At 41.8% G+C, this 27,628-nt stretch overlaps 3 protein-coding genes across 3 annotated transcripts in view; 1 reads left to right on the forward strand and 2 right to left on the reverse strand.

Moving 5' to 3' along the window:
* Window positions 1-1,622: 1,622 nt before the first annotated feature.
* CYP20A1 (cytochrome P450 family 20 subfamily A member 1) lies at window positions 1,623-14,650 on the reverse strand. Its single transcript, XM_084289308.1, has 13 exons — window positions 14,527-14,650; window positions 14,199-14,248; window positions 13,945-14,111; window positions 10,962-11,107; window positions 10,116-10,283; window positions 9,331-9,409; window positions 7,767-7,882; window positions 7,297-7,351; window positions 5,733-5,853; window positions 4,915-5,026; window positions 4,207-4,271; window positions 2,140-2,229; window positions 1,623-1,973 (listed from the first exon to the last, which is right to left on the reverse strand). Exons 1-13 carry the CDS (start codon window positions 14,596-14,598, stop codon window positions 1,823-1,825), a joined length of 1,392 nt encoding a protein of 463 aa, XP_084145434.1. The 5' UTR covers window positions 14,599-14,650; the 3' UTR covers window positions 1,623-1,822.
* Window positions 14,567-21,194, forward strand: LOC311210926 (alpha-aspartyl dipeptidase-like). The gene is made up of 8 exons (XM_084289309.1): window positions 14,567-14,817; window positions 14,895-14,983; window positions 16,020-16,094; window positions 16,675-16,754; window positions 17,916-18,089; window positions 19,612-19,671; window positions 20,204-20,286; window positions 20,806-21,194. Exons 1-8 carry the CDS (start codon window positions 14,582-14,584, stop codon window positions 20,882-20,884), a joined length of 876 nt encoding a protein of 291 aa, XP_084145435.1. The 5' UTR covers window positions 14,567-14,581; the 3' UTR covers window positions 20,885-21,194.
* Window positions 21,195-21,401: 207 nt separating this feature from the next.
* NBEAL1 (neurobeachin like 1) overlaps window positions 21,402-27,628 on the reverse strand; it is an 84,197-nt gene continuing 77,970 nt past the window's right edge. The window contains exon 55 of the mRNA XM_084289310.1: window positions 21,402-27,323. Coding sequence (XP_084145436.1) covers window positions 27,222-27,323 — 102 coding nt within the window. The 3' untranslated portion in view covers window positions 21,402-27,221. The remainder of the gene's footprint in view (window positions 27,324-27,628) is intronic.

The raw sequence follows: 27,628 nt of genomic DNA on the forward strand, positions 1-27,628 counted from the left end.
ACTGCACAACTCTCCTTTTCCTGCCCAGCAGACAAAAAGCAGTAGAACAGAATCTCTGTCCTACATCTCCCCCAACACACACTGCACTGCGGGGGGGGGGGGGGGGGGAGGAATCTGAATCTCCACAGCTCCACCAAAAGCAGAGCTGACACATTAAACCCAAGAGCTGAATTTTCTTTGTCTGGTGCCCACAGAGGCCGGCATCAGATATTAACCCTGTGAGAGCTGAAAGGACTGCATTCAGGCCAGCACTTGGCAGATACACAACAGCCAAAATATTTTTGTAAAAGCAGCAGATTTCCTGACCTGGAAGGTGACAGTGAAAGAAATAACGTCTGTAGAAATGGGAATTGCTGTTACTCAGATACGTGAAGAAACAGGTATACCTGTGTGAAGTGTGCCCTGTCTACAGAGGCAGTGAAACTGGGAGCCACACGTTCCTGACCTTTTCTGTGACGCATCAGTAGCTGCGTGCAAAAGCAGCTCGGGCACATGTAGCTGCAGACTGAGCAACAGTTCACCTATGACAACACTGCATTTGGATAGGAAGGGGGCTTGGAACTCATGTTAACAGAGAAGTCAGGTTTACGGGGAACAGACCTACTGAGATCAGGTAAAGGGTGATTCTGTGTAGAATGGGAAGAGAAACAGAACCGTAGTAGGTTGGATGGCAATAAGTAGTACTGAGATAAAGGGGTAAGAGGTCCCTGCCTTGCAAGCCATTCAGTTGGGCTCTGAAAAATCTTCCACAGGATTGCCTGTTACAGCTAAGAGAGGGAGAAAGAAGCAGGAAAAGCACGTGAACATGTGGCTGCTTTGGCTCACACACGTTTTGGAAGAGGGCTCTCTGAAAGGCTTTTAAGTTATTAAGCACAACATTAATTCAGAGCCCTATAAAATCAGCACTCTCCCTTTCCAGTACTTGCATGTCCAGTCTCATGCTGACCCAGAGCTCAATGAATTGCAAGCATCTGTCATCAATTTCTGATGCTGATTAGATTGGACACTGCCCTCAGAACTGTCAGGATAGAGAATCCCTTTCTCAGGGCTTTGTTCTGTGGTTTTATTTCATTTCATTATATCATTACTAATGCTTCTGTTTTCTCAGGGGCCAAACCAATTTTATTCCTCCTGTTTACTAGCATTTCTCAGTCATCCTTTCTCTTGCAACCCCAGAGCACAGCAAGATTACATACTCAGCATGAGACCCGATGGTGCAATTCCCACCCCACTTTCTTTTTCTTTCTCTCACACACACTCACACATACTTCTCACAAGATATATCTGCTCTTCTTGACAGTTATAGCTCTAGCTCACGGGTAGGAAAGACACTTTGAATAAAAATACCTATATATAGAGAAAGATTGTGTCCTTGTGTCTCCAAGGTCTTATCTGGCTGGGATCCACAAAGAACTATTCCCTGTGGCACAGTCCTTTCCTTATCCAGATCTGGCTGTTGTCGGAAAGGGACTAGACTAACCAGCAGCCTGGTCTTTGACTAGCTGGAACCCAGCAATTCATATATACACTGCTGCAAGTGCTTTTTTGTTTGTTTGTTTTTGTTTGTTTTTGTTTTTGCTTCCTTTACAATGGTTTGGGCAAAAAGTAATTGTAAAGAAGCATACAGATTAAATCTACTTTAATATGACTATTCGTTGAGTTAGAAAAAGTACCCAAGCATATGTGGTTAAGAATGTGGAAGGTAACAATATATGCATGTAAAATTCCCTGGCTGTGTCCTTGTGCTGCCAGCACGATTCCCTCTATGACACTTGCCCAGGACTTCACTACTGGCACTTTCAGACCCTTGTTTTGCTTGTTCTTAGCTTCTCTTGGACACCGTAATCCAGGCTTCCTCTTTCGGTGTGGTTACCAGCTCATATTTGGTCTCCATGACTTGTCCTTTCACTGGGTGCAGGTACAGTTTCCTTACTAGGATGCTGAGCAGAACTGTAGCCACCATATAGGCAAACCTGAGGAAGGAGGCAGAAGAGAACAAAAACCTTGCCATGATATAAATCTGCCAACGAACAACTGCCAGCTTGGACAGATTGTCTCAGCAGTAACAGGAATGGGCTGAAACAAACTCCTCTTTTCTCTACCACAGAAATGCGCAGAGACCTGCTTCCCTTTGCTCACCTCAACTCTGGGCACTCCTGGCTTCCTGAGAAACCCAACAAGGAAAGGTTTTTCATGGCTGATTCCTCATTGAATCTCTCTGGGTCAAATCTACAAAACACAAAACACAGAGGCTTTTCGTGAGGGCACAGAACCCTTCCTCTGGACACATGTCCACACACACACAAGAGTAAGAAACTGGCAATGAAATACAGAATCTCACTAATTTGCAAACAGCATCAATCTAGTGCCTCCTCTCTCTAAATCATGCTGGGTAATTCCACACAGATATAGGAAGGCAACTGTGCATCACTACATCTAAGTTTCCAGATGGTCAGCTGTGCCCCAGCTTGGTCAAAATGCTGAATAACTGAGTTACTGTGATACAGGGTTAGAACTAATATGCATGAACTCTCAGCAGTGGGTATTTAGCTCGAGTACACAGCTGAGCTGATGCTTTAACTTGCCACCTATTTCCCTCCAGGGCACACACAACCTGATTTGTCTCCCTCTCCCCCTCTCCCACCCCATCTCTCTGCATCCCTCCCTCTCTCACTTCCAAAAATATTTTCCTTTTTTTCCTTGCCCCTCGCCCTTCTCTTCAAGCAGCTGGTGTGTGTGTATGTGTATATGCTGGGGGAGGGAAGCTGGTGACTCATTCAAGTGAGAAAAGTGGCTTCCAGCATTAGGATGGTGGAGGCTGTGAAAAAAAATATTATTCGGGACTAGCACAAGTTAAAACGAGATTCCCACAATCCACTAACCCAAAGGAGACTAACAGAATACCATTCAATTTAAACATATGGTATTACAGAATAAAAAAGCAAACAAACAAACCCCAGGAAATTTAATGGCCAGGAGGTAGTTCTCTTTCACTTTCTGTTAAATATTTCTTCTTATACTTCAAGTCTTCGGGTCCCTGCCTAAACATCCAAGCTCTACTTCTACCAAGGTGAACAGGTATGTGGGTGCTGACCCTCAGTTAAAGCAACATCAGGCTTACATTCCCTCTGAAGTGGCACATTGCAGATACTGTAATAGGAAAGAAATCACAGCTGTCTAGCCATTAAAAATAAATAGGGAGGACAAAGAGCCATACATATTGTTTTTATATGGTAGGTAGGACAGAAGACCACAAAGTGCTGATTTCTTGTCCCTGTCATGTACATACATACAGATCTGTCTCAGGCTCAAGCACAATCTCAACCCTCCTTTTTCTTGGAATAAACAATGTTCACAGCACTCCTCACCTGTTATTTCCCTGTGGCCCCCAGTGAACCTCTCCTAAACACAGTGCCTGCTCTATCCTACTGAGCAATCAATCCCTGCCGAGATATTCATAGGTCGTGCATCAATGCGTGACCCCTTTGCAAGACCTATGCTTGCAGGAGCAGACAAGCACTGTTCCAAGGGCTCTGTTCTTTCTCCTAGATTTCAGCTGTCTCTTCTCTCTCTCTAGAATAACTGACCCATATTTTTTTCTAGCCCAAGTGAAAGAAGTCAAACTAATGTTAGTATTTGCCACCTAGAGGCCACAATAAGCTACAGCATTTTATTTCTTTAACCTCCAAAATACTACCTGAAATCCAGAATTGTTTTCCCAAAGTAATGAAGTAGCACTTTCTTCCCCCTGAAAACAAAACTTCCGACTGGCTGTTCCTCCCTTGTGTCACTGTTTCATGTTAACAAGCAGTGATTCCATAACCATTCAAATCATTCTTTTTCTCCCTTTCTCCCCTCTTTCCTCCAAAAACCTTAAAAAGAATTTACAAGCTTGTCAGGGAAGCAGTGTGTGTGGGAAAAACAAAAAACAAAAAACAACTACTAAAACCCGACAGACACACACAAAAACAGACTGGAGCCCAGGACGATCGTAACTTGAATTACCCCATATTCCTGCCCATGGAGACCAACAAATCAAGATCTTCATAAATAGATTTTCTTACAGACTGCCTTTCATCTCCAAAATCTGCTTAAGGCAGGTCCTGCAGTAAAGCAGGCTGTGCATGGAAGTAAGATCTAAAGAGTATCAATTAAAAAAGGAAAGGAATTAGTTTGGAAAGGAATAAAGATCTTGATTCTACATACTTGTATGGTGACAGCCAAGATGAACTATCCTGCAGCATCACACCAAGAGCATAAAGTACAAGTGTCTGCAAAGAAAATGAGGACAAATATGTCAGACCAGGATGAAATGCATGATTAAAGACAACTCTGGACAACTCTGCCAGACAATTATTCTGTGGACCGCTCATTTTAGTAAGTTGTTTAAAAACATAGTATGTTATACATGTATTCATCTACGGATTTCTATAAACACACACATTAGGATTTTAACTTCTTAAGGCCCATACTGCAACTCTTAGCAGTTAGAGAAGGCCAGATCCCATTCCTTTACTCTTACTGGCATGCATGTATGCACTACTTTATTCTCTGCAATGGAGGGTACTACTCTGTGTGGGAAGCATGAGTGATATGATTAGTCCTGAAATCATACACTGTTTTGCACAGCTGAGCTCATAAACCCCTTCAAAGGATGATTCATCCCTGATGGACCCAGAACCAGAGGCAAACCTGCTCAGGAAGAGAACATGAATCCCAGAGCCTATCCCACAGAGGAACCACATGGAAAACTTTGACTATATTGCACTTACAGATGACAGACCAGCTGCTCAGATTAAATGAGTGACGGAAGAAACGCTCTCCCTCTGTCAGCCCTCCATGGGAAGAAGTATGATAGAAGAGGAAACAGCAAATTCCCCTCCAGGAAATCAGGGTGGCCTAGTACTGCCCTACCTCTTTGGGGATAGTATGTTGGTCAACTCTGCCCTCCAGCTCCTGCAGCTGTGCAGCAATGGGAGTAAGCTTTGCTGTTCGCACTGTCTCACACAGGACTTGCCGACAGTATCTGCAACCAATAAGTCTGGGTCAATTTAACCCTCCCAGAAAGATGCTTATCCATGTCCTTGTTGTAGGCAAGGAGAGTTGAGTCACCTGCTGCATTCAGGGTCACAGTCTGCTCCTGGAGCTTTCTCCAGCCACAATTAAGAGCTTCTTTTTTTTTTTTTTTTTTTTTTCCTGACAAGTAGTCCCAGCATCTTTCCAATAAGCATTAAATCTCATCAGCAACATTTTCCAGATTTTAAACCAAATTATCCCCACTAAAAAGCATAAACATACTATTCCTTTTCCTAGAGCTCTCAGCCATACAAGAAGCAGCAGGAAATCCATATGCATTCTCCTTTACTGAAACCCTAACACCAGTACAAATACAAAATACACCCAGTTGAACCACCACACACAATTAAAAAAAAAAGGCACAGTTTTTCAGGCAGCCAGGGTACTGACTCTGTGCTCTTCTCCCCTGCCCATGAACCTAAAGAGTTTCCTATAGGCACCCTGACGAGAACAGCCTGGTCCCCATTGTCTGGAGCCCTACAGCAGATTCTCTGCAAGTCATCCTCTGGTTTGATCACTTACAGGAAAAGATGCAAGTAGCTTTTGGATGCCTTCTGCTGGTCCAGTGTAGACTGGGCATCAGCCTCCAGCACATGAAGCCCCTGTCCCTACTTCACAAGATAACCTTCCACTGCAATTCCTTTCAAGGGACCCACCTAAGTTGCTCAATTTTCTCATGCGTTATTGGTCCCTTCCCTAGAACACGGTCCACCTCCTTGTAGAGATTCTGCTGGACATCTTCAGAGGTTGCCAGAAAATAGACTGCCCAGGTGCACACTAGGGAAGAAACCAAGACAATATTAGTTCAAGAAAATTCAAACTTCACTAACTGTATTTGGTTTTCTTACTTGCTGTATTTGCAATGTTATTTTTCTGACCCCAAAAAGGGTGACCTCTGTTCTCAGCAGGTTGTACTGATTCTCTGTTCAGAGGGAGAAGAAGAGGTTGAACTCTTGTGTAACAAGAGACTCTACAAGCTTAAATTCTCTTTCCAATGCTATGAGGAACTTAGAAAGCTGTGCAGGAGACTGACCCATTCACTTCACAGTCCTGGGGAAGGGACCACACAGCCCAGCAAAGCATCAGTCAAAGAGTTTCTCTTTCCCAGTACGTCTAACAGCTGTGATGCTCCAGCAATTACCCCTTCTAGGGAACCAGGGTTTTTAGACCAAACATTCATCTGAAAGGCTGGTTTGTCCACAGCATTGGAAAACCCCCTTATTTAGCTGATTTCCTCAGCACACTTCTGACAAGTGATGCCAGGCACCCAATGTCCGGGCTCCTGACAGCGAGAGAGAAGAACAATATAGCTCTCTACACCAGGATGACCAGCATTTTTCTCCTCCACATCTATTTTGTGAGGTTCTCAGGAGATATCTTCAACAGCACAATGAAAAAAAAAGAAGCCTTGCATAAGAAATAAGTGTGTAGGATGCAGTTTCTCTAAAGCTACAAGGGAATGTTTCTAGCATTCCTAACTGTCTATTCCTGAGAACTTTCTGGCAATCTCTAAGGAGTCAAGCTTCTTTAAAAGACTATCTTCCTGAAGTACTTGGAGAGTATACTCTCTGGGGATGTTATTAACATAGCTGCCATTTTTACTTTCCACGTACCCAGCAGCACCTGAGAGTTTTTCTTTGGAGTTCCAGTCCCACTGGCTAAGATAGAGGGCCTGATAATCAGGGGTTCAGTTTAAATCATCCTCATATCATAAGAGATTTTACACAGCCCCGGTTTGTATTTTCATTTGCCTTTTTTTTTTTAAATCTAAATCCCAATGTAGCTCCTTGGAAAATCTTCCCTATATGGAACATACCTATCCTCCATAGATTTAAAGCAGCCAGTCAGATTTTAGCACTCTGCTCTGATTTCTTTCCTGTGTACCAGAACCTATTTTATATCATGATCTTTGTGGCTTGCAATTTTTGGTGCTCTTTCATCAAATTTAGCATCACTTGAGTCTGAGCAAAAAACAACAGGAAGAAATTCTAAGGCTCGCCAAAAGAATGGGGAAGTTGTCAAACCTCAGTTTCAACTCATTAGCTATGAGGCTGTATTGAATGTCTGCTATAAAATTAGCTGCTTCTATACATGTGTAGCTCAAGAGTGACAGAACGACGAGCATCACTTTTTATTAGTCTAGATTAAGTCTCATGTCATCATTCTCAGTTTTAGGCAACTGAGTCCAAGGATAGAAAGTTACCTGCAATCTATACTTACAGTTAGCAGTAATTGTGCATCCTGCCAAGGAGAAAATCATTGCATCTTCCAGAATCTAGGAAACAAAATCTAGTTCAGAGAATGAAGTCTGTAAGATGCAAAGATTAAAAAGAAGCAGCACATTCTCCACTCAAGCACATGAAATCCCTTTAGTGCAGAGAGCAGGAAATTCATCTAGAAGACTGAACTCTCCACAGAACTTCTACTGTAATAGCACTTGAGACATGCTTAATACTAACACACTTCTGGTTTATAAAAATAGCAATGAAAACAGTGACAAGGAAAGCTACTGATGTCTAATTCAATTAAGCACTGTAGAAATGGAAAAAGAACCAGAGAGAATGCTGCTTTAGTAAGGAATCTGACCCCTGCCAGATGCAAAAGCTTAGATTAATCAAAGGCTACAGTGTAATGAGTTGCCAATCTACTAGAATTCCATTACTCCCAAATGACATAACAGCTGCACAGACCTGCTGGTCACTCAGGCTCCCCTGCAGCAAAGTGTCTATAAAGACATGCCTGTTGAATGATCTGCCTCGACGTTCCTTTGTGACTTTCCTTAAGGTAGATTCCATCTCCTTCAGAGCTTTGGAAGCAAAAAGAAATGGTTATTTTAAAACCTGGTCAGATTGAGAGCTGCAGAGACGTGAATCCATCTCCCCAAGCAGATTTTCAGACCAGCTGTCCTTGCTGGGCTCACTTACAGAAGCAGCCTCTGTTACACATTAGCGTCAGTTTGGAAGGTGTATCTCTAATTTAGTTGAAAATGTAGGAACCAAATATCACAGGCTGCCTACAACAAGTCGCCCTTACAGGTATAATCAAGACATGTAATCTGTGAGTTGAGATCATGTAAAGGAAGGTCAAATAAGTTAGTTTCAACACTATAACCACCAGATAACATGTTTAAACAGCTCTCATAAAAAAATAAAATGTTTGAACCAGATAACTTCTTGCATTGCCTGCTGAGTTATAATTACTAGTGCCACGACACCTCCAACTACTGATATTCTCCCTTTTGCTAGGGGTTCTATAGACATAATGCTAGAGGAAAGCTAAAATGTCTGCGGATTTTGGCACAAAGGTTCTACTTATCTGAAGATATTTGGGTGCCTAACTCCTAGTGGCTGTTCTGGGAACTGGGGAGAGTTAGGCAACAGCATCTAGGTCCATGTCTCATTTAAGTGACCTAATTCAGATAACCCAAGAAACATGGAGCAGAAGCTGGATCTGAAACTTGATTTCCCAAGATCCAATGCAACCCTTTCATCTTAGATCTATCTGTCCTCTCTCATCTCTTCTCTGTACAGGAAGGCCAGCAATGCTTAAACACCAAACCTTACCAACCGGAGTTTGTGAAATTGCATCCTTAATACAAATCAGGAACAAGTATCTGTGGCAGAAGCCCATTTTAGTGGGGTAGTATCTGACTTAAGGCTCTTAAACCCACAGAATCAGCAACATGAGGAAGGAAACACTGGGTTGAAGGATTTACAAGCAAATCTAGATACAGGCTACTTTTCTGTAACATCTTATCAATCAATATTAAGAAGTCTTAACTATGAACAACTAAAAAGACTGGAAAATTGAAGAATAAAAAAAAAATTCAATCTTAAGTGGCAGCACATTCATAAAATGGTGCATCATAGGAATGATTATACAAGCCAGACCAAATGACCTCATCTTTTTCCACTTAGCACAGTTGCCTGCCTCCAACAGAGGTCAAAAGCAGATACTAGGACACAGAACAGGAAGGTAGCAAGCACACCAAGATCTCAGAACTAGACCTAGATGCAGAGTTCTAGTCCTATACACTTTTTGTACAATGGCAGGCTTGTCACTGAACTGCAAAACAATGATTCCTTTTGATCTTCTGCACATCTATGGAGGACACATCCAGTAGCTTATGTCATGGTGATCAACTGCAGAAAAGCCAATACAGCTGGACGAATTCAGTGCTTCCATATGCTAACTAACTCTAAGCATTTATCAGAGTGGAGCAGGGGGGTGACTGTGATTTTGGAAGGAACCTACCATCTTCATACAGCTTCTTCCTAGTCGTGTTTTTGTCAAGGGACCCATCCAAGAAACCTTTCCCAATCTCCGACCAGATCTGAAAGAAGGACAGAGAGAAGAGCACCATCACTTACCACAGGCGAATGCTGGGACTCTTTTATTCTTCCCTATTCATCAAAATGAAAACATCAAATAAAGACTTTCTCTGAATATGAATCTGGTCTCCTCTTTAGAGCATCATGCCTCATCCCATTTATTACGTTTATAATAGCTGAAGCTGAGTTCAAATGAAAAAACTCTAATTGAAGCTGTAAGGGAAAAAGCATGGGCATCCTGAGTAGGAGATGAAATAGCTTCTTTCCCATCCTATCACCAACAGATTTAACATCCCCAGATGTGGACATAGCTTGACATCTCCACAGTTTTAATTTTCTTCACAATGCCAAAGAGCTTTCAAAAGATCCCTGAAAATGTGAAGTTCCACTGGCGTTCCCTGGAGAGAGTTTAACTGACATAGGTACCAAACACCTCCCAACTGCCATTGGATCTGGGTTCCTGATTCTCACACACCCTTTAGAAATATCTGGCCTTAGACTAATAACAGCAGGATTAGCAGTAGGATCTTTCTGATTGTTTTGGTTTGGCACAACTGAGTAAGAGCTCTTAACCTTAATGTTAGTTTAATGTTAATGTCTCAGCAGTAGCTTGTGCTATCCCTTACTACACTGCACACAGATGCAAACTGTTTGCTGTTGGCTTGGAAAAATGGCACAGGAAATTTCCTGGCTCTTCATGACACTTACTGCATCATGGTGTCTGCGGAATCGGATGACTTCCCGGTCATCTTCAAAACTGCTGCCCATAGCTGCCTGCGTAACAGACTTCATGGCAAAGCCCAGCATGTGCTGGCAGAGCGGCACATGTTGTGCCTCAGGCAGGGAGAGCCATTTGGCTAGCAACTCTTCTGACAACTTAAAGAGGAAAGGAACCATTAGTTGGCAGTAATAGGAGCAGCCTATTTACAAAACATATCCCAAACTGGAGGCATTCCCACCCTAAGTTGCTAAGGCAGAACATGCTTTCAAGGCCATGGCACTCATCTATTCTCTTTTCAGGGTTTCCTTTCATTGTTATCTTAAACCAGCAACATTTTAGTCTCATATATCCTGCCTGGCCGCATGGTTTTCCCCCCAGTAAGACAGCTCTGTCCATCTCTATTGTTCCCTCTGTTGCAGAAAACACATTAAACTCTGTAATACTAGTAGCTCACTATTGGGAAGATGGACCTTATTCTGGCTGCTGGACTGAGGTAACAGAGCAGTTCTCCACCTGTTCATGGTTCCAACAGCTGGTTCCTTGCTCCTCCCTCCTGTCCTGTAAAATAAATCTAGAAATCAGATGCTACCTTTAACTGCATCTGATGCCTTGGCATAAAATGACACAAGGCCAACCCTTTCCCCCAAACCCACTGGAGCTAACAGAAACCAAATTTTCACATTGTGCTCAAACAGGCAGAGGCTGTTCTATGTCTCAGATGCTTGTAGTTCCAGCACAAATCTGAATGCAGCTCCTTTATCCTAGTAATCATTCTCATTAAACTTTCCCCTGTGAGCCACACAGGGCTTCTCTGCTGCAGAAAAGCAAGTTACCTTCTGGATGAGAGCTAAGTTACTTTGAAGGGACTTGGTCACACCATTTTCATACAGCTTTCTCCTCAGGTGGCTCTCTCCTGTATCCCCATTCAGGCTGGGCTGGTACCTCAGGAAGGACTTCAATATTGCCTCGAAGGGATTTGCTGAAAGCAAGTAAAGGAAACACTATTCTAGTGTGACGACCACCTGGTCACAATAGCAAGAGTGGTAGGTACACTCCTTCCCCTTCTCCTCCATCTCTCTTGCCTGATCTGCAGCCCCCCTAGCAGATTGCCTCTTCACAACTGGGGTACCCTCCTGCTCCGACTACATCTAAGCACACAAGCCCTACCAGCTCACAAGAGTTTAGCCAGCCAGAGCTGCCTCCAGCGGAGAAGCTGCAGGTCTCTCACAGAAAACAGTGCCCCATTAAGCTACAGAATGCCTTCTACATCTAACCGCTTTCCATCTTCCTTGCACACAGACTCTTGCAGCAGTGTATAAATAAGGCAAAAACACAAATCCCCCATCTCCTATAACCACAGCTTGCTTCAGTTACATCTTTAACTTTGAATTTCATCACCAGGGGCCTCTACTTAATTAACCTGCTGAAGTACACTAGTAGTCAATGCAAAAACATGCAATAAGGCATGGTCTACTACATGCTTTTCTGTTTCTGTACAATTTTCTGTTGGTCTCACGAACTGGCAGAATCTTTAAGGAACTGTTTGGAAGTAGCATTCGGGAAAGTTTCAAAAGAGACTTTCACTATTTATCACAGTCTGTTATTTCTCCCACATGGAGAAAGAAGCCTCTGAGGCATCAGAAAACATCAAGGCTAGGCTAGACACCTATGACTCAACCTACTGTGGATGAGTCTAACATTCCCAGCAGAGATCAGGGCCTCATTATGCTACCGGACAAACATCCAACAAGAGACAATTCCTACTTTCAGAGGACTTACCAGCTAATAACACAAAGGCAGCTAATGAGGCCAGAGACAAGAACACAGTAAACTTTCCTAAATGCTTTTTTTCTCATGCCATTTCCCTTCCAATGTTTTAAAGCTTTACAGCTCGCCCTGTTTCCTACTTCAAATGACAAGAAGTGTACGCATATGCCTTGTGGCACAGCAGATGGTACCTGTGGCTCTGCACGTGGAACAGGCTGTTGTGTGACTCTAGCTGCTGCTGACAATTCCTCCTCCATGGTACTTTGCCATGAAGTGGCTGCTGCTATTCATGCCACCATCCCCTGCTGATGGGAAAGCCCACAAAGCAATCTGGCATGCAGAGGCATTTGGAGAGGCCAGAGGATGCTTAGCACCATCATCTGCAGAAATTGCATAGTTCTCCTGGTGTGTGTGAAAGAAAACTGCTGGTTCAGTGATGGGCTCCATTTTTTTTCCTTCCCCGTTCCTAGCACAAACCATCCATCCTATGCCACTGCTACACTCACTGTTGTGAGTTTGGGACTTCAGAGACTAGGCTGCCCTTTGCAGACGGTTGCCCTCATCTTGTAGTGTTTGGGTAACATCTGTTTTTCCACAACTACAGGAGACTAATGACTCCACAAGGCCATCCTCCACAAACCATCTCTCAGAAACAGAATACTGTCCTACCAAGCACTTCCACAGACTTCATTTGTGCTTTGTCCTGGTCTTGAAAACAGCACTAGGATTACGTTTACACCTTTTAGTGAAGCATATCAGACTTTTAATGGTTTGATAGCCTAGCAATACCGTTCTATCACTTTCCTTCTTTGGAAATCTGATTATCAAAGAAGCATGGTACGACCACACTTTATTGCATTTCCCACTTATCCCTTCCTTAAAAAGTATTTTTTAGCCCTCAGCATCTGTATGAGGTCAGACTAGTCTGTAGCTGCCCTGGTCACCTAACTTCCTGCGTTTAAGCCCAGGTACTGTATTTGTTTTCCTCCAGTATTTGGATACTCTCCCAAATTCAGTACATTTCTGAAAACTTGTCTGCTCAAGGGCCTGTCACCATTTCTCTGAACTTTGAGAAAGTGTCTGCTCAATGTTCCCCAAGCACACTTGAGTGCATTCAGATTTTTCAGGGTGTGTTTCCACCTTCTGGTGTGCCACTGCTATCCGCTATGTCTTGCTGATCTTTGTTAACTCCTACGCCTTTCCCAGATCATCAGCGTTTTTTTGAGTCTGACATGCAAACGTACAAGAAGCTCACCCGTCATGACCCCAGCGTAAAGTGATGCTGAGATATCTGCCTGTGCCTGAAAATAACCTACACTATCAGGTCGGAGGTGTGCAACCAGCACCTCAATCTACCCTAGAGGATGAGAACTGGAAAAACAGCAGGTTAAACCCGAGCATCAGCCTAGTCAACTTACTGTCTGTGATCACCTTCTGAAGCAAAACCTCTGAGAGGCTTACTCTAGAAATTAAAACACTCTCCCAGGACTAAGCAGGTCAACTCAACAACCAGTTCCACTAACCACTTCCAAGGCTAGAAGATCATTAGTGTTTGACTCAAAACTCTATAACTCAAAGTAAAATGAAAATTAAAGAACTTCTTGAAATAACACTTTAAAAATCTCCACATTGAACCGCACACGGAAGCTATCACAGAATATCAGAGCTCTTTTCAGACTTCATTTAGCAATATTCCCCATCTTCAATCATACTTCAAGTTGCTTTTAAATTGTACCTCAAGTTGCTACAGGATCTTCACCTGGCTGCTTCAAGTGACTAACGAACGTGATGCTCTCTCTCCACAAATATTTGCCCTTAGGCAGAAGGTAAAAGGCAGAAGCACAGGAATTTTTGACAGCCACTGAACAGCAGCAACTCTAGATCGCTGACATTCAAGTCCAGTAAGCAGGACCACAGATGTGTCTGCTGCAACTTAAGGTTCATTTTCTTTCTACTCAGAACGAAATCCCAGCTGCCTTTGTTTGACACAGATGCTCAGCAAGGCCAGAAGGAACAAATAATCTCAAAGACAAGGCAGAGGGCACTTACATATCCGGTTGGGGTTGATGTGTTGTTTCAAGAGATCAATGGAGCCAATGCTGACAACAAGGCGCCTTCCAAACCAGAAAGAGACCACTGGGCCATATTTCTCATGAAGGTTCACCAGGAACTCGTGCAGACTTCTGCTAGCAACGATATCTGGCAGATTGCCGTCCCTGAGGAACACAAGGAGGTTACCTGGGCACGAGCCGCACACAGTGCCGAGGCTGAACGTGATCAAGGTGCAGATGGGAAGCACTTACTTCTCGTCAGTCGGAGCTAGCCCGGGGATACCCGATGCTTGCCGAGATGCCTGGAGAGCAAAGGGAACACGTCAGCCTCTCTGAACTTAGGTTTTAGGCGGACTCCCCTGCAAGAGCGCTAGACCTCCGAGCAGTGAAGCCTTCCCAAGAGGGGCTCGAGGGGGCTGGTTACACGCGGGGTGCCGCAGGGCGCTGACGCCCAGCAGGGTGCAGGCGCGGCCCGGCCCGGCCCGGCCGCCACGTCCCAGGCCGATGGCAGGGGCCGGGCCGGGCCCCGCAGCCGCCCGCTGCCTGCCCCGGGACCGTGCCGCGCCCCTGCCGCCATTACCGGGTAGAGGTAGAGCACGGCGCCCACCAGGACCAGCAGGAAGGTGACAGCGAAGATGGCGAAGTCCAGCATGGCCGGGCCGGGACCGGGGCCGGGGCCGGGGCCGGGGCAGGGGAGAGGCCCGGCCCCCACCACGGGGCAGGAAGGGGCGGGCCGGGCCGGGCCGGGCCGAGCTGAGGCAGGGCGAGGCATGGGGTGCCCCCGGCGCCTGCTGCTGGTCTCCAACTCCACCCTGCACGGAGGGGGGTACCTGGGCCACTGCCAGCAGCACATCCAGAGCTTCCTCGGGGGGTAAGCGCCGGGGGGGGACCCAAGGAGGGGGGCAGAGCCCTGGGGGGCTCCAGCAAACCCGTGCCCTCTTCCCGCAGGAAGGTGAAGCGGGTGCTCTTCGTGCCCTACGCCCTGCACGACCGGGACGCCTACGCCCGCACCGCCAGGGAGAAGTTTGAGAGCCTGGGTAAGGGGGGACCCCGGGGGGACGGGGACGGGGACAGGGGAGCTCTGGCGAGTCCTGCTTCAGCTCCGGTCAGTGAGAGGGTGAGAGCAGCAGGGAGCGAGCTGCTTGCAAACTTTCACCTAGAAGTGGGTACTTCAGAGGCCTCCGGCAGAAAGCGCCTTGCGAACACTTGTAACCAGTTCAGGGAGGAAGCTCGTACGCCCGGATGCAAAGCAGCGTATTTTTATCCTCCGTAATGACACGGGGGAACACTTCTTCCCGTATACATTAAGCCTCTGCTCAAGCTGTGCACCTACTGCTAGGTGAAGAAGACCATTACTGTAATGTGCTGCAGGCAGGTGTTTGCAGGATGAGCAGTGACTGAGCTTTGCTATGAGCAAAGATCTTGCCAGAGTGGCCTACTGCAACAGCCCTAGTATGTGTCTGTAACCTTCCTGGTAACTTTGGACTTGTTACTGTAGTAACAATCAATACTCACTTCCTGGTGTATCACACTTTGCTCCTTATCTTGCAGAAAGATTGCTATCAACTGTCCATGTTCTTCTGGGGCTCCTGGCACATGCTATACTCAGTGAACCACAGCAGAGCAAATCTGTCAAAGCCAAACATTTTAACCATTACAAAAAATATGTTCAAATACAACATTCATACTACTAATGATAGAGCAACAATGGCAGACTGTTCAGACTCATAGCCGCACTGGGCAGTGACAGCTTTTTCCTCGTTTTCTAGCTAACTGGTAGTGCTCAGCAGGACTTCGTACCACAGCCAGCACCTGCTGACTGAAATGCTCTGCTGTTTTAGACACTGAGCATCTATATCTTTAAAAGAAACATTTGCTTTGGTACAGCTGCACACAGAAGCCCTGCATGAACATAGGGTATATAGCGTTTTTCCTCCTAGAGGTCTCTGAAGGTTCCCTGGTTGTATTGTGAGATGTTTGGGTAGAAGGGGGGCAGAGAACAGGATGGGGGGATTGAACGTATATTCCTCCTCCAAACTGAAGCAGCAAAGGTAAAAAAACTTTTAATTTAAGGTTACGGGCTGGACAGCATTCATGAATCCTGTGATCCAGTGGAAGCGGTAAGGAAATCTGAAGCAATATTTATTGGTAAGTTTTACTTCTTGCTCTCTGAAGAGGGCTTATATAAGATGCTGCATTAGTCTTTGGTAGAGCTGGTACTGTAGAGACAAGCATGAAAAAGTCTCACCTCACAATTAGAAGCAGCTACAGAAAACAGTACTTTATTTGGGAACAGTAAGACCCTAAATTTAGTGGTGGGAATAGAAGTAGGGAAGACCTATCAATGGAACTGCTCCTTAAGTAAGTTTCAAACTCTTCACTTGAACAGTACTTCAGCATTAAAAACATGATTCTAGATGTTTTATCATCATTTTATCAAGACTAAGAGGATCCAGGCCTACTGTGCTCAGATTGAGCGCAGTCCTAACACCACACTCAAGGGTATTAGAATAGTATCTGCTGTCAAAGAGCCAGTGTCATTTGTCAGAAGGACCTGGGACACAAGCCCGTGGCCTGCCAGACAATCATTCATCTGAAGCTTCCGGGTTTTTTGTTGCTCAAAGCAGGATACTGTCCTGAACAGAGCATTGAGTCTGGCAAGCTTGTAATGGCATCAATTAAAATCAATGGTAAAGCACATTAAATAAGCTGGACTCTTTTTCTGCAGGAGGTGGCAACACATTCCGTCTCCTGAAAGCTCTCTATGACAACAGTCTGATACAGGAGATCAGGAAGAGAGTTCTTGAGGTAACAACTAGATGACTCAGGCCAAGTCTGAATGATAGGATCTCATGCATAAACATTTGTTCAGACAAATTCAAGTTGATTCTACGTCTTTGTTTCTAATGTACTTCAAATATTGAGCCATCTCTTGCAAGCTGGTGATCTGAAAGCTGTGGCCAAATGAAGCTGTCATTAGTCATGAAAGCCTGAAAAGACTAGGGTCAGTAAACCATCCTACAGCAGTTTCTACGATATGGGACTGCAAGACTTTAGGATGTACAATGCTATGCCATACCTTAGAAGTAAGCCCCTCAACTTAAAATACCAATGAGGAGCAGTGCAAGGAATTAATCATTGGCCAAAACCCGTGTTTTTCAGGTTATGTTCACTTTTCATCTTGTTAATAGATATGCTCAAGCTGCAGGTTATCTAATAGTAAACCAACAGTACAATTTAATCTGCCTGTGCCTTTTAGACAATCAAGTAAATGAGAAAGTGTTGTAATTAACTTGGGTGTCTGTTTGACATAAAATTGAGAGAGACGAATGCCATCAAGCCCTTCCAGTCAGCAGCCCATTCTAGCATAGTGAATCTCATAAAGCACAGCAAAGATAGGTCACCAGTAGAAGACAACAGAAGCAAGGTGATCCCCTAGTAATGTGGAACTGTGAATTACTTCAGACAAATTTATGCAAGCCACAGAATGTTTGAAGAGGCCAGCTGCCAAGAATAAGGGTCAGGTAGGCCATCTTAATATACACAAATACACAATGCGGCAGCACGGTGCTCAGCTTTGGGTGATCCCAAATACCCTGTTTAGAAGCTAGTTAAAAGCTACTTCTGATATTTCCTGTAACTGCAACATAGGCAAGCCGCATCTCTTAATAGCAAAGTCTGTCTGAAATGACAACCTTGCAAGTTTTCCTCTTGTGAGAGGATCACCCTGTTGTGAGTACAGGGCATTCCCTAGTTAGTTCTCTGCCAACTATTATTACATAGAAACTATTGCCCACCTCAAACTGTGAGATCTTCTTTTTCTGCTTTTCACTTGTGAAGTTAGCAGTGAGATGAGCTAGAAGGACTAAGTCTGATCTGACTGCTGAGTCTCCAAGACTGATAGAAGATGCTATAAAATGTTGTTCCCAATTGTGTTACCTCATACTAATTATTGCTTTTGTCTTTCAGGATGGGGTTCCGTACATGGGATCCAGTGCAGGAACTAATGTTGCTACCGTCAGCATCAATACTACCAATGACATGCCAATTGTTTATCCGCCTTCCCTGCAAGCCCTAGGTTTAGTTCCTTTTAACATTAACCCTCACTACCTGGATCCAGATGATAAAAGCACTCACATGGGTGTAAGTAAAGCATGCCACAGCAAATGCAGGGCACCAAGGTGTAATGATAGTGTGCATTTGCAAGGGATTACAAAGCTATAGAATGTCTTAACAGCTGCTCCCTCAAACAGTTGGAAATACCAAAGAGGCAATAACATTTTACTCCCTCCTAAAGCTTTTCTTTGAGTGGGAAGAGGAGCTGGCAACAGTGGTACTGAGGTGGAACAAAGTGTTTTTCACAAACAGCAGCTTTGCAATGTCTGAAATAGTGTTAGTTCATACCTGGCATGGAATTGGGGAAAAACCAAAACAAAACAAAAAAAAAACAAAAACAAACAAACAAAAAAAAACCTTAATGTGAAGATGAAATGCAGTGTGTTTCTGGAAAGTCCTGGAATATGCTGCTTTGCTTCCTGATCTAGAAGACCTAATTTAAGCATACTTTAAGAGGCTTAAACATCTAAACACCTGAAATAGCTATCAGAACAGGGAAAGCTTAAGATTGCATGCAAACCTGTAATATAAGAAAATACCTACGTGTGAGTGTCCCTGCAAAGAGTACACCTTGTAACAGCCAGTACTAAGTAAACACATATACTAGTATAGCTGAAAGAAAAATGGTTAAACATCAGGCACAGAGATTGACATCTCCACTGTATGGAAGAGCTTTTTCTTAAATAGCTAGTCAGGAGCTAACCAGGAAGCAGTTTCTGGAGTGCATCCATTAACAGCCCAAATACTTTTTGCCCTTGTAATCAGAATTTCTCTGTGGCTAGTGGAAGTATTAAGAATAAGGGAATAATGAAGAGATGGAAGATCAAGATGTGCTTCTAGAATTCAGATGAAGTTGTAGGTGGTCACTTAATCTGCTCGCTTGTCTCTAGATAAGCAAGAGATATTTACAGGAAAAAGACTGCCTGCTATTTTTCCGAGAGGAGGATGGAAATTCTGTGCTGCAACAAGTACCTGTTGTGTTCCTATGTTTCCTTATCAACAAAGCCTTCTGGTTTGATTTTTTTAACTGCTGTTGTTCAGTTGAGAAGCAGCAACCCTCAGGAAACATGGCAGAGCCATTCACAGAAGAAAATTCTTCATTGTGATTCCTACTTGAGAAGGAAGAAACAGATATTTAATTAGTGGAAATCCTTGGCTCACTATCATCTTTCATGAAGAAGGCACCTCAGGCATCTGCTTCCTCTGTACTCTTGTTCTGAGAGTGAGCACATAGAGAAAATATTTGAAAAGATAAAAAAAAAAAAAAGCTGGATGAATTAACTGGAAGCTTTTGGGCTTTCAGGGGTTGGGACTATGCAAGTTCTGTTTGATCAAGCTACAATGGCTGCTAATGATGAAAGGGAAAAAATGTATCTACTGAAGTCAATCCTGCCACTTTCTTCAATACATTAGTCTAATTAAAGCATTCTCCTCAAGGGGAAGTGCCTGCTTTGCTTATCATTAAGAAGTTGCTGAGTGTCATAGTACTTGGATGGCTTTAACTTCTACTTTACTGCCTGGGCAGCTAAATCTACACTCATTATTGCAGGAGACAAGAGAGGAAAGAATTCGCCAATATCATGAAGAACCAAATACCCCTCCAGTTTTGGTAAGTAGTAGTTTCCAGTCAGGAAAGTCATGGCTGTAGCATGGTAAGCACTTTAAATGCATCCTTGCTAGTTTTCAGTGTGGGTTCCTCCTGACAAGCCTTCCAGAACTCTAGCAAGAAAGGCTAGTTATACTGTTGCTAACAGCTTCAGCCTTGGATTTTGCTCATTTGTTCCATGTGCCAGCTTTTAACTTGAAGTATAAAGTTTGCACTCTAACAAACCCAGCTTATTGTTGCTTGGACAAAAGTGAATCTAAGAATGGGGGGTTACAGAAGTAATTGTGGAACATTTTTCTTTTTCTCCTTAATGGTTTCTATAGCCTTCCTTAAAAGCAAAATTAAATACACAAGAAAACCAGCTTCTAAAATAAAATAACCCACCTACCTTTGTCTTTGCATCTTTGTTAAAAAAACTGAGCCAGGAAATCTTGTTTGTAGTCATGAGGAGCTACACTTAAAACCGCCCTGCTTGTGACAAGTGTTCTAGCTTTTCAAATAACTTGAAAATAACATTAAAATGTTTCCATGTTAGGGCTTGCGGGAAGGTGCAATGCTGCTAGTAGAAGGAGACAAAGCCACCTTACAAGGAGTAACAGGAGCACGACTATTTTTGAGGTAAATGGCTTCATTTGAATTTGAGTGAAATACAAAAAGAGAGATTTCTGTTAAACTCCTGGCCCATACTGCCTATCCCTCATGTCAGAAGTTATTTAATCCTTTGCTTCCATTTCTCTTTAGGGAACACATGAGTATTGCTTAATGTTCCAAAAGAGCAGTCAGTATGACAACACTCTGAAGTGCTATGGCACCACATACATGGATGCTCACGTTTCTGATCGAATAACTACCATTCATCCAGAGTGCCCCAGCAGTCAGGCTGTGGTCTGTACTGAAGGCCAGGGGAATGCTAATTTGATCCTAATTATACCGTTTTATAGAAAAAGGGGTCTCAGGACTTCAGTTGTATGACCATTACTAAGAAATCAAATCTGTATATCCCAGGATGGAGGCAAGGAAGGGAGTCAAAGCTGCTAGTTAGGAACAAGGATGCCTCATTCAATCCCTGGTAACAAATGGAAGAGCAGTACTGCTAGCTGCTGTGCAAACTTACAGCATGGTTGATCTTGTTTACAGGGGTAAGAAACCAACTGAACACGAGCCTGGAACAGATTTCAGTTTCCTCCTGATTGACAGTAATCTCCAGAAGCTGTAGCCTTGCATATTCTGCAGCAGAAGTCGGCACATGAGGAGGAAGGGAAGAGATGCTTCTAGTCCTAGGGTGGGTGGCAAGCCTTAACTTTATAAATAAAGATAAATATGCATTATTGGACTCTTTTCCTCCACCCTGTTCACTTCTCAGACACATTTCTTTTCCAAGAAAAATGACATTTTTATTGCAATACTTGAGTAATAATAGAATAAGAATAGCCTTACTCTGAAATGTTCTGTACCTTCCATGCATCTCCACTTTGATTCCTCCCCCATCAAAAAAGTTACCTTAACACAATTAAGTCAAGACACTGAGTCAGCTGTTCCTGCTCCCTTGTTTTACCTGTGTAATAAAAGAATTGCTCATTTAGTGTACTCCCACAGCATTAGTTTCATTTTTACACTATTAATAAAGTGAGAAGTTGTGCATTCAATTATTTTTATTGGCTTCAGACTCATGTTAAATATATACAATGCTGATCATGTACAAAAGTGTGCATGTTAAAAATTGTTAGGTTACAAACTTGCAAATCCTAGAAAAGTGCAAAATTTTAAAACATCTTCCACCATGCTGTACAGAAAAAAAATCCATCATTAGCCAATATACACACTCTCAAAACATACTGATCAAACCGAAATAAGACATACAGTATACACTTAAAGCACCCAGAAGGGAGATATTGCACAGAAGACTGACAGCAAGTTTGTTACAGGGCCCGAAGGCATATTTTTGAAAGCAGATATTTTCAACACTCCTCAGACCTAACATTTAATTCTTAAAAAGGCATTTTTTGGCATTCAAAAATCCATTTGTAATCACATAATTGCACAAGGTGTAAGAATCAGAAGATACGATTAACTGTTGCTGTAAGGAAGGACTCTATTTGCACTGCCCCATTAGCTTTAGTAATTAAAAAAAAAAATGCTGAGACATGTTGAAGTGTCTTGCTTACCAAATTTCATCACGCAAACTAAGTAGCAGCACAACTTCCAACAAAAGACTGACCAAAGGGAGGTAAGTCTTACAAGCAGTGTTTCTCTAATTTTATATTAAGATGCTCCTGCATAAGCTAGGGGTTGAATCAGAACTTATCAAGTTTGCCTTGATTTTTTTTCCTCATGGCTTTAAGTAATAGCTCAAAGCTATATATGATTAAAGCAGTACTACCAGATACATGATTAAATTTATTTTAAACATTTCCTCAAGGCAAAAAATATGGCTCCCTCAAGAGGAAATACAGATTAGATAGGAAATTAAATACACAAGTGGCCTCTAACTTCACTTAGATATATGATACATATGGCTGGATGTTTTATATTTCAAATTCAAGACACCTTAGCAGCATTAAACTATAATCTCTACTGATGATCATGCTTCTGGGATAAAACGTAAGTCAAGACATTGTGTCTGCACAGAATCTAGTCACAGACCTAAGCTCTGGAAATACCTTCCAAATTTCCCAAGTCCAGAAGACAAAAATAGAAAGCACACACAACTGAAGGAATTCTCTCCTGAAGAAAACTGAAATGCTTATTCTATTTGGGCCCTTTAGGTAAACAGTAACTAAAAGAAAAACATGAGTTTTCTTCTACAGATGCACTGCAAAAAAAGTGAATTAAAACTGAACAAAGGGTATCTTTGAATAAGCACCACAAGCAGTTCCTCACCTATGGGGTGCTCCAGACTGCAATAAGATGAATAATAGCACTTGACTGAAAAGTAAACCTGTGCAGATCATGCTGAACTGCCACTCAGGCATCTGATGACTATAGTAGTGAAGAAGGGGACAATAATATTCTACCATTTTTTATAAACTGCAGTAGCTTTTCATGAAACCCTGGCTTTCTTTAAAAGTATGTGCCTCCAAGAGCTATTAGTAATAACAAGGAGAATTTGATTCCTTGAGATAGAAAGGAAGATATCTTCCAATCACTGGAGTCTGATGTTGGTAATACGATGAACTCACATCCATACGACTGCACAAAAACTTTCTGCTCCTAGAAGGTGGAAGTATGTCTTGTGTTACTGCCTGGACCTGCACAGTCTTAGCCAAATAAATGTGCACAATTTTAAAGCAATGCAAGTTAATACAATCTGTTGATGGGTTGCCTTTTCATTAACTTCGTTATAGTTGCTGTGCTGTTACTGATTTATTACAGCACCAAATATGACTGACTGCAAAAACAAGGTTCAAGTTCAGCAAGATGAATGAAAAAAGGTCTGCAGAAGTGTAGCACTATGTGGCATATCTCATTTGAGAACTATCCACTTCTCCCATCTATAATACTTCCTGAAGGTTTTGCTAATATATGCTGGTAACTAGATCAGAGAGTATATATACTTGCACAGCTTAAGTCCATTCTCAGCAGAACTTTCACAAGCAACTGACTTCTACCAAAGTGTCACGTTTACATCTGAAAACTCCATAGGTTTTAAACCAAAAGGCATGAAAAGCCCATTCAAGAAAGCACTGAATACTTAAATTCCCACCAAATTAAATATAACCCTTTATAGTGTTTTAATCTCACAATATGTATTAGATTAGGCCTTAGGTTCACATTAGGATACATATTTATATGCAGGAGAAATGTAGTTTAAGATTGGGATTATTATTTTGTGCTGGTGTTGGTAAAGTACACAGGTGATAGAAGACATGGTTTCTAGATATCCTATGATTTAGTATTAGATAACAAGTATATTAATATGGTATAATCCGCATAAGTTAGATGCTACCTTGAACTGCAAACATTTCACTTTCTGAATGCTGGTATAGTATAAAAACTGCACAGATGAGATTCTTCACTATAGATATAAAAGACAATTAAAAATACTATCAACAGTTACAAGTAAATTGTGAAAATTAAACGTTTTTCTTGAAATAAGGGAGAGATGTATTCTAAGTATCATCCTTTGGTATACACTTTTAAGTTCTATGGAAAATTTAATCAATACTGCTAGCTGCTTGATCTAGACTATACACAAGCATCAAAAGAAAGTTTTCAATACATGTGTGTGTATATATATATATATATATATATGCATATATATATATATAGTTACACAGATGCTTCCTTACTCAGCTTCAGAGATAAGTATATATTTAGCTTTGATAAATATCATTAAAGTTGTTCCAAAAATTAAATGCAAGAAAAGTACCACCAAGAAGGTCTTGACAAATCTAGTGTTATGAACAACTATGTTTATTCTGAATTCCTATTCAGAATTGTTTCATCTCACAGCTTTACTTTTTAACACTTAAATAAATATTAGTTCAAAAACAGAGGATAATCTTACTTCACAAGTACGCATTTTTCTACATGAAAAGCAACATGGTGGGATCCAAAGCTTCACTTAACTTGAAGGAATCAAAAGTAAGAGATCAGTTCACTAATACATAATAGATTGCAATTCAGTCAACCTTAACAGCTGATTAGAAAAATGATTTTCTACTTGAAAAAGACATAAAACTAAGTTCAAACAGAAACAAAATACCAGCTAATGCTCACACTTACCACCTATATCTTTTATTTAAAGCTGGTTTTAAATAAAGGCAAAGTGCAGACCTTCAAACCTTTGGAGTCGTTCCAAAAACACTGTGATGGTATATACCCCTCATCCTCAAGGACCATATAAAAGATGAAAAGGTAATAGTGTATGTTGCCATTCTGCATAGAGCATGAAGTAGCTCAGAGTTCATCTCTCCCCATCCTCATTCTGCTGCTACTTTGTGCAGAGCACAAACTGTTCTCAAGCCTGACAGCCCTGAAACTGTCTACATTTCAGCCTGTCCCACATATTTGCGAAGATCACCCAATGCTCATGATGCACTGAAATGACAGCACTCAAATGTCAAAACTGTTCACTACAAATCCTCTCATCCTCAATTATTTCAACTATATATTTTACTTTAGCTGACACCATGTATTCAGTATTCCTGAATATTAAATTACTAAAAAAAATTAATCCATCTCTTGTATAAACTTGTCTAAAACAGAGGATGATTTCAAACCTTTATGTGATCTTCTGTGCAAGTGACAAAGGTCTTTTGTAGGGTTTGGTGAGTACATATCTCGATACTTTTTTCCACTTGATTCTGCTAACCTAAACCAAAATCTCCACTCCCTTCCCCTGCAAGCATACACTTAATCTCATATATGCATTTAAGCAGAACATGTATGTGTACTTACAAAAAACGTCACTGCAATGCCCCAAATGATGTGCTTCTTTTTTCAACTTCCCACAACACAGAAGATTCTTACATTCAAAGCTGCAATTCTTAGGAACTACTCTCAAAAGAGCTCCCCTGAAATCCCTTCTTCATGAAATCATAATGGACAAACATACTTCACATTCTCATATACACATTTAATACTTCCAGAGTATCCTTAGTATTCTCATTGGATAGGCAAGTGATTAAAAACAGTATTTCACTTCGCTTTTGGAAATGTAATGCTCTCTTGGCAAGCAACTCAGGGAAATTATTCTGATTTTCTCCTGACAATCAGACAATCCAGTCTGTCACAGTGATCAGTTTGAATATTGCAACTATGGATAGACCCACTTGTTCACAAGGCTGATTTACTATTTCATTTACAAAAGAAAAAACAACACAACTTTCTTTACAGAGCACACAATCAGTCATTAAGAGGAGGAAGAGTAAACAGTTTTCTTGAAACTAATTGGACTTTTAAAGATTATCTTTTTCCACGGGGCAAGGATTAACTTTATTTCTATAAAGATAATAAATATTATGCCAAAATTTAATGAAATGAGATTATACATAATGGAGTTCTCAGGTAGTTCAACAGGTCCCTAGTCACAGGGAATACCTGATAACCTTTACAGGAGGTACAACACATTCACATCCATAAATAAATAAAAATAACACAAAAAAGTGATGGCAGAGGGAAGAGACGGGTAGCCAAAAGGGAATATACTAGCTAGCAATCAAATTAGAGCTCTGCCTTATATTTATACTCTCCTTACGATAAAAGATGCAAGGGGAATATCTTCTCTTTTTAACAGACAAACATACATGTATATACATATATATACATAGACACATATACACACATGCACACATACCTTTGCACACCGGTCAAAAAAATCATGTTTTTCCCTCAGCACCAGGCTTTTCCAGCAGTATAAGGTTTATAACTTAAATCACTAATATTATAAAAACGCCAGAATGACAGGAAAACACAATCCCTTCTACATCATATATTACATAACAAAAAAACATTCAGTAATGGCTTTTCCAAAATACAGCAACAAATCCGTAACCATTTTGTTGTGTATAGAGCATGTAAGGATCTGATATTTTCTTCCCCCAGTTATTAAACACATCTTGAAAACGGATACATCATCTGTTTTCCTGCTTGTTTTACAGAAATAAAAATATGGATAACAACTGGTTTGGTGAATACCAAGCCAAGAAACAAACAGGTGCTTTTTCATTAAGTTGTTCTGCAGTGTTGTTTAAATGATTTTGCAGCGAAAATTTGTTGCCTTACTAATGAAGAGGATAGATCTTTGACCAACAGGGATATGTGATTTTTCCTGTTATTTCTTCAAGATAGTAACTATATTATGGGATTTCTTAGTGTGCATCTTAGTCTACTTAATATAAATAATTTTCAGCAGCAAGTATTTCCTACCTCCTTCTGCTCCTTCACCACCTTCAACTTCTTTGAAGTTATTCACGTCTGTACTTTAAAGAATTTCTGATAATCAAGTAGTGCAACACAGATGTTCCTTGCAGAACAGCCTAAAACTGGAACTACATAAAGGAAGATAGCAATAGGCATTTACAGGAACAAATCACAGTGAGTTGTTCATTGGTCTAAAAAACATACTGAAAAGGTCATAATTGTCAGCTATCCCAGTTTTGAATCATACCACTGCAACAGACAATTTTAGACTGACTGCTGGGGAATTACAGTGCTGTGAAAGCAATGCCAAATATCTTTCCTGTGATCAAGGAGCATCTGGCCCTATTCATCTTTAAATCAAATGGTACTTATCTTAAGTTCAATTAGCAAGCTTGGGTTTGGAGGTCTGGTGTTTTTGGTTTGTGTGTTTAGGTTTTTTGTTTTCCTGAAACACTGTTTTAGCAGCTGTTTAGAGAGGGATTTTGTTGTGACCAAATCAACACGGTTAAGGAAAAATGTGCAAGCAAGCTAACTTGCATGGGTACATACGCTTATTACTAAACCTCTACCGTAAGTTTGTCTTCAACAGACTGTTAACAGTCAAGCCCCTGAAAGCTGAGATATACATTTAAAGTGACCAAAAGATTAAATATGTTTCTGGCATCCATGAGAGAAGGTAGAAGCAGCAATCACTTGGAATCTTGAGTGTTATATTCAGTCTCTCCTGATGAAATCTGGCTGAGCCGTTTGCTTGATCCCCACAGCTTTCGGGAAAGCTGACCTGAGCGCATCTGTTTAAAAGTAATTCAGAGAAACAAAAGGAAGGGGAAGGGATAAGGTGGATAAATTAAAAAGGAACTTCAGACACTGATTTTGGTGAAATGCAGACATTACAATGTACTGCATAAACAAAATTACACTAACAAAAGTCATTAAAAAACAAACCAAAAGTTTACACTTAGGAATGATTCTTGGGACTGACAAAAAAAAACAAACAACAACAAACAACAGACAAAACACTAATCCCTGTTGTCTTTGACTTCGAACTGCTAAAGGGATATTGCCTAGTAATGCATATTCAATACTTAGCCAACTT

The sequence above is a fragment of the Netta rufina genome, assembly GCF_964035555.1.
Source record: "Netta rufina genome assembly, chromosome: 6".
In the NCBI taxonomy this organism is placed as follows: Eukaryota; Metazoa; Chordata; class Aves; order Anseriformes; family Anatidae; genus Netta; species Netta rufina.

Excerpts from the sequence above, each read along its gene's own strand:
- LOC311210926 (XM_084289309.1), top strand. The coding sequence starts at position 14,582 with ATGGCGAAGTCCAGCATGGCCGGGCCGGGACCGGGGCCGGGGCCGGGG. Across the intron at positions 16,755-17,915 it reads TCAGGAAGAGAGTTCTTGAG|GATGGGGTTCCGTACATGGG; the intron begins GTAACAACTAGA and ends TTTGTCTTTCAG. Across the intron at positions 20,287-20,805 it reads GGAGCACGACTATTTTTGAG|GGGTAAGAAACCAACTGAAC; the intron begins GTAAATGGCTTC and ends TCTTGTTTACAG.
- CYP20A1 (XM_084289308.1), bottom strand. The coding sequence starts at position 14,598 with ATGCTGGACTTCGCCATCTTCGCTGTCACCTTCCTGCTGGTCCTGGTG. Across the intron at positions 14,249-14,526 it reads CCGTGCTCTACCTCTACCCG|GCATCTCGGCAAGCATCGGG; the intron begins GTAATGGCGGCA and ends TTTGCTCTCCAG. Across the intron at positions 10,284-10,961 it reads ACTTAGCTCTCATCCAGAAG|TTGTCAGAAGAGTTGCTAGC; the intron begins GTAACTTGCTTT and ends TTCCTCTTTAAG.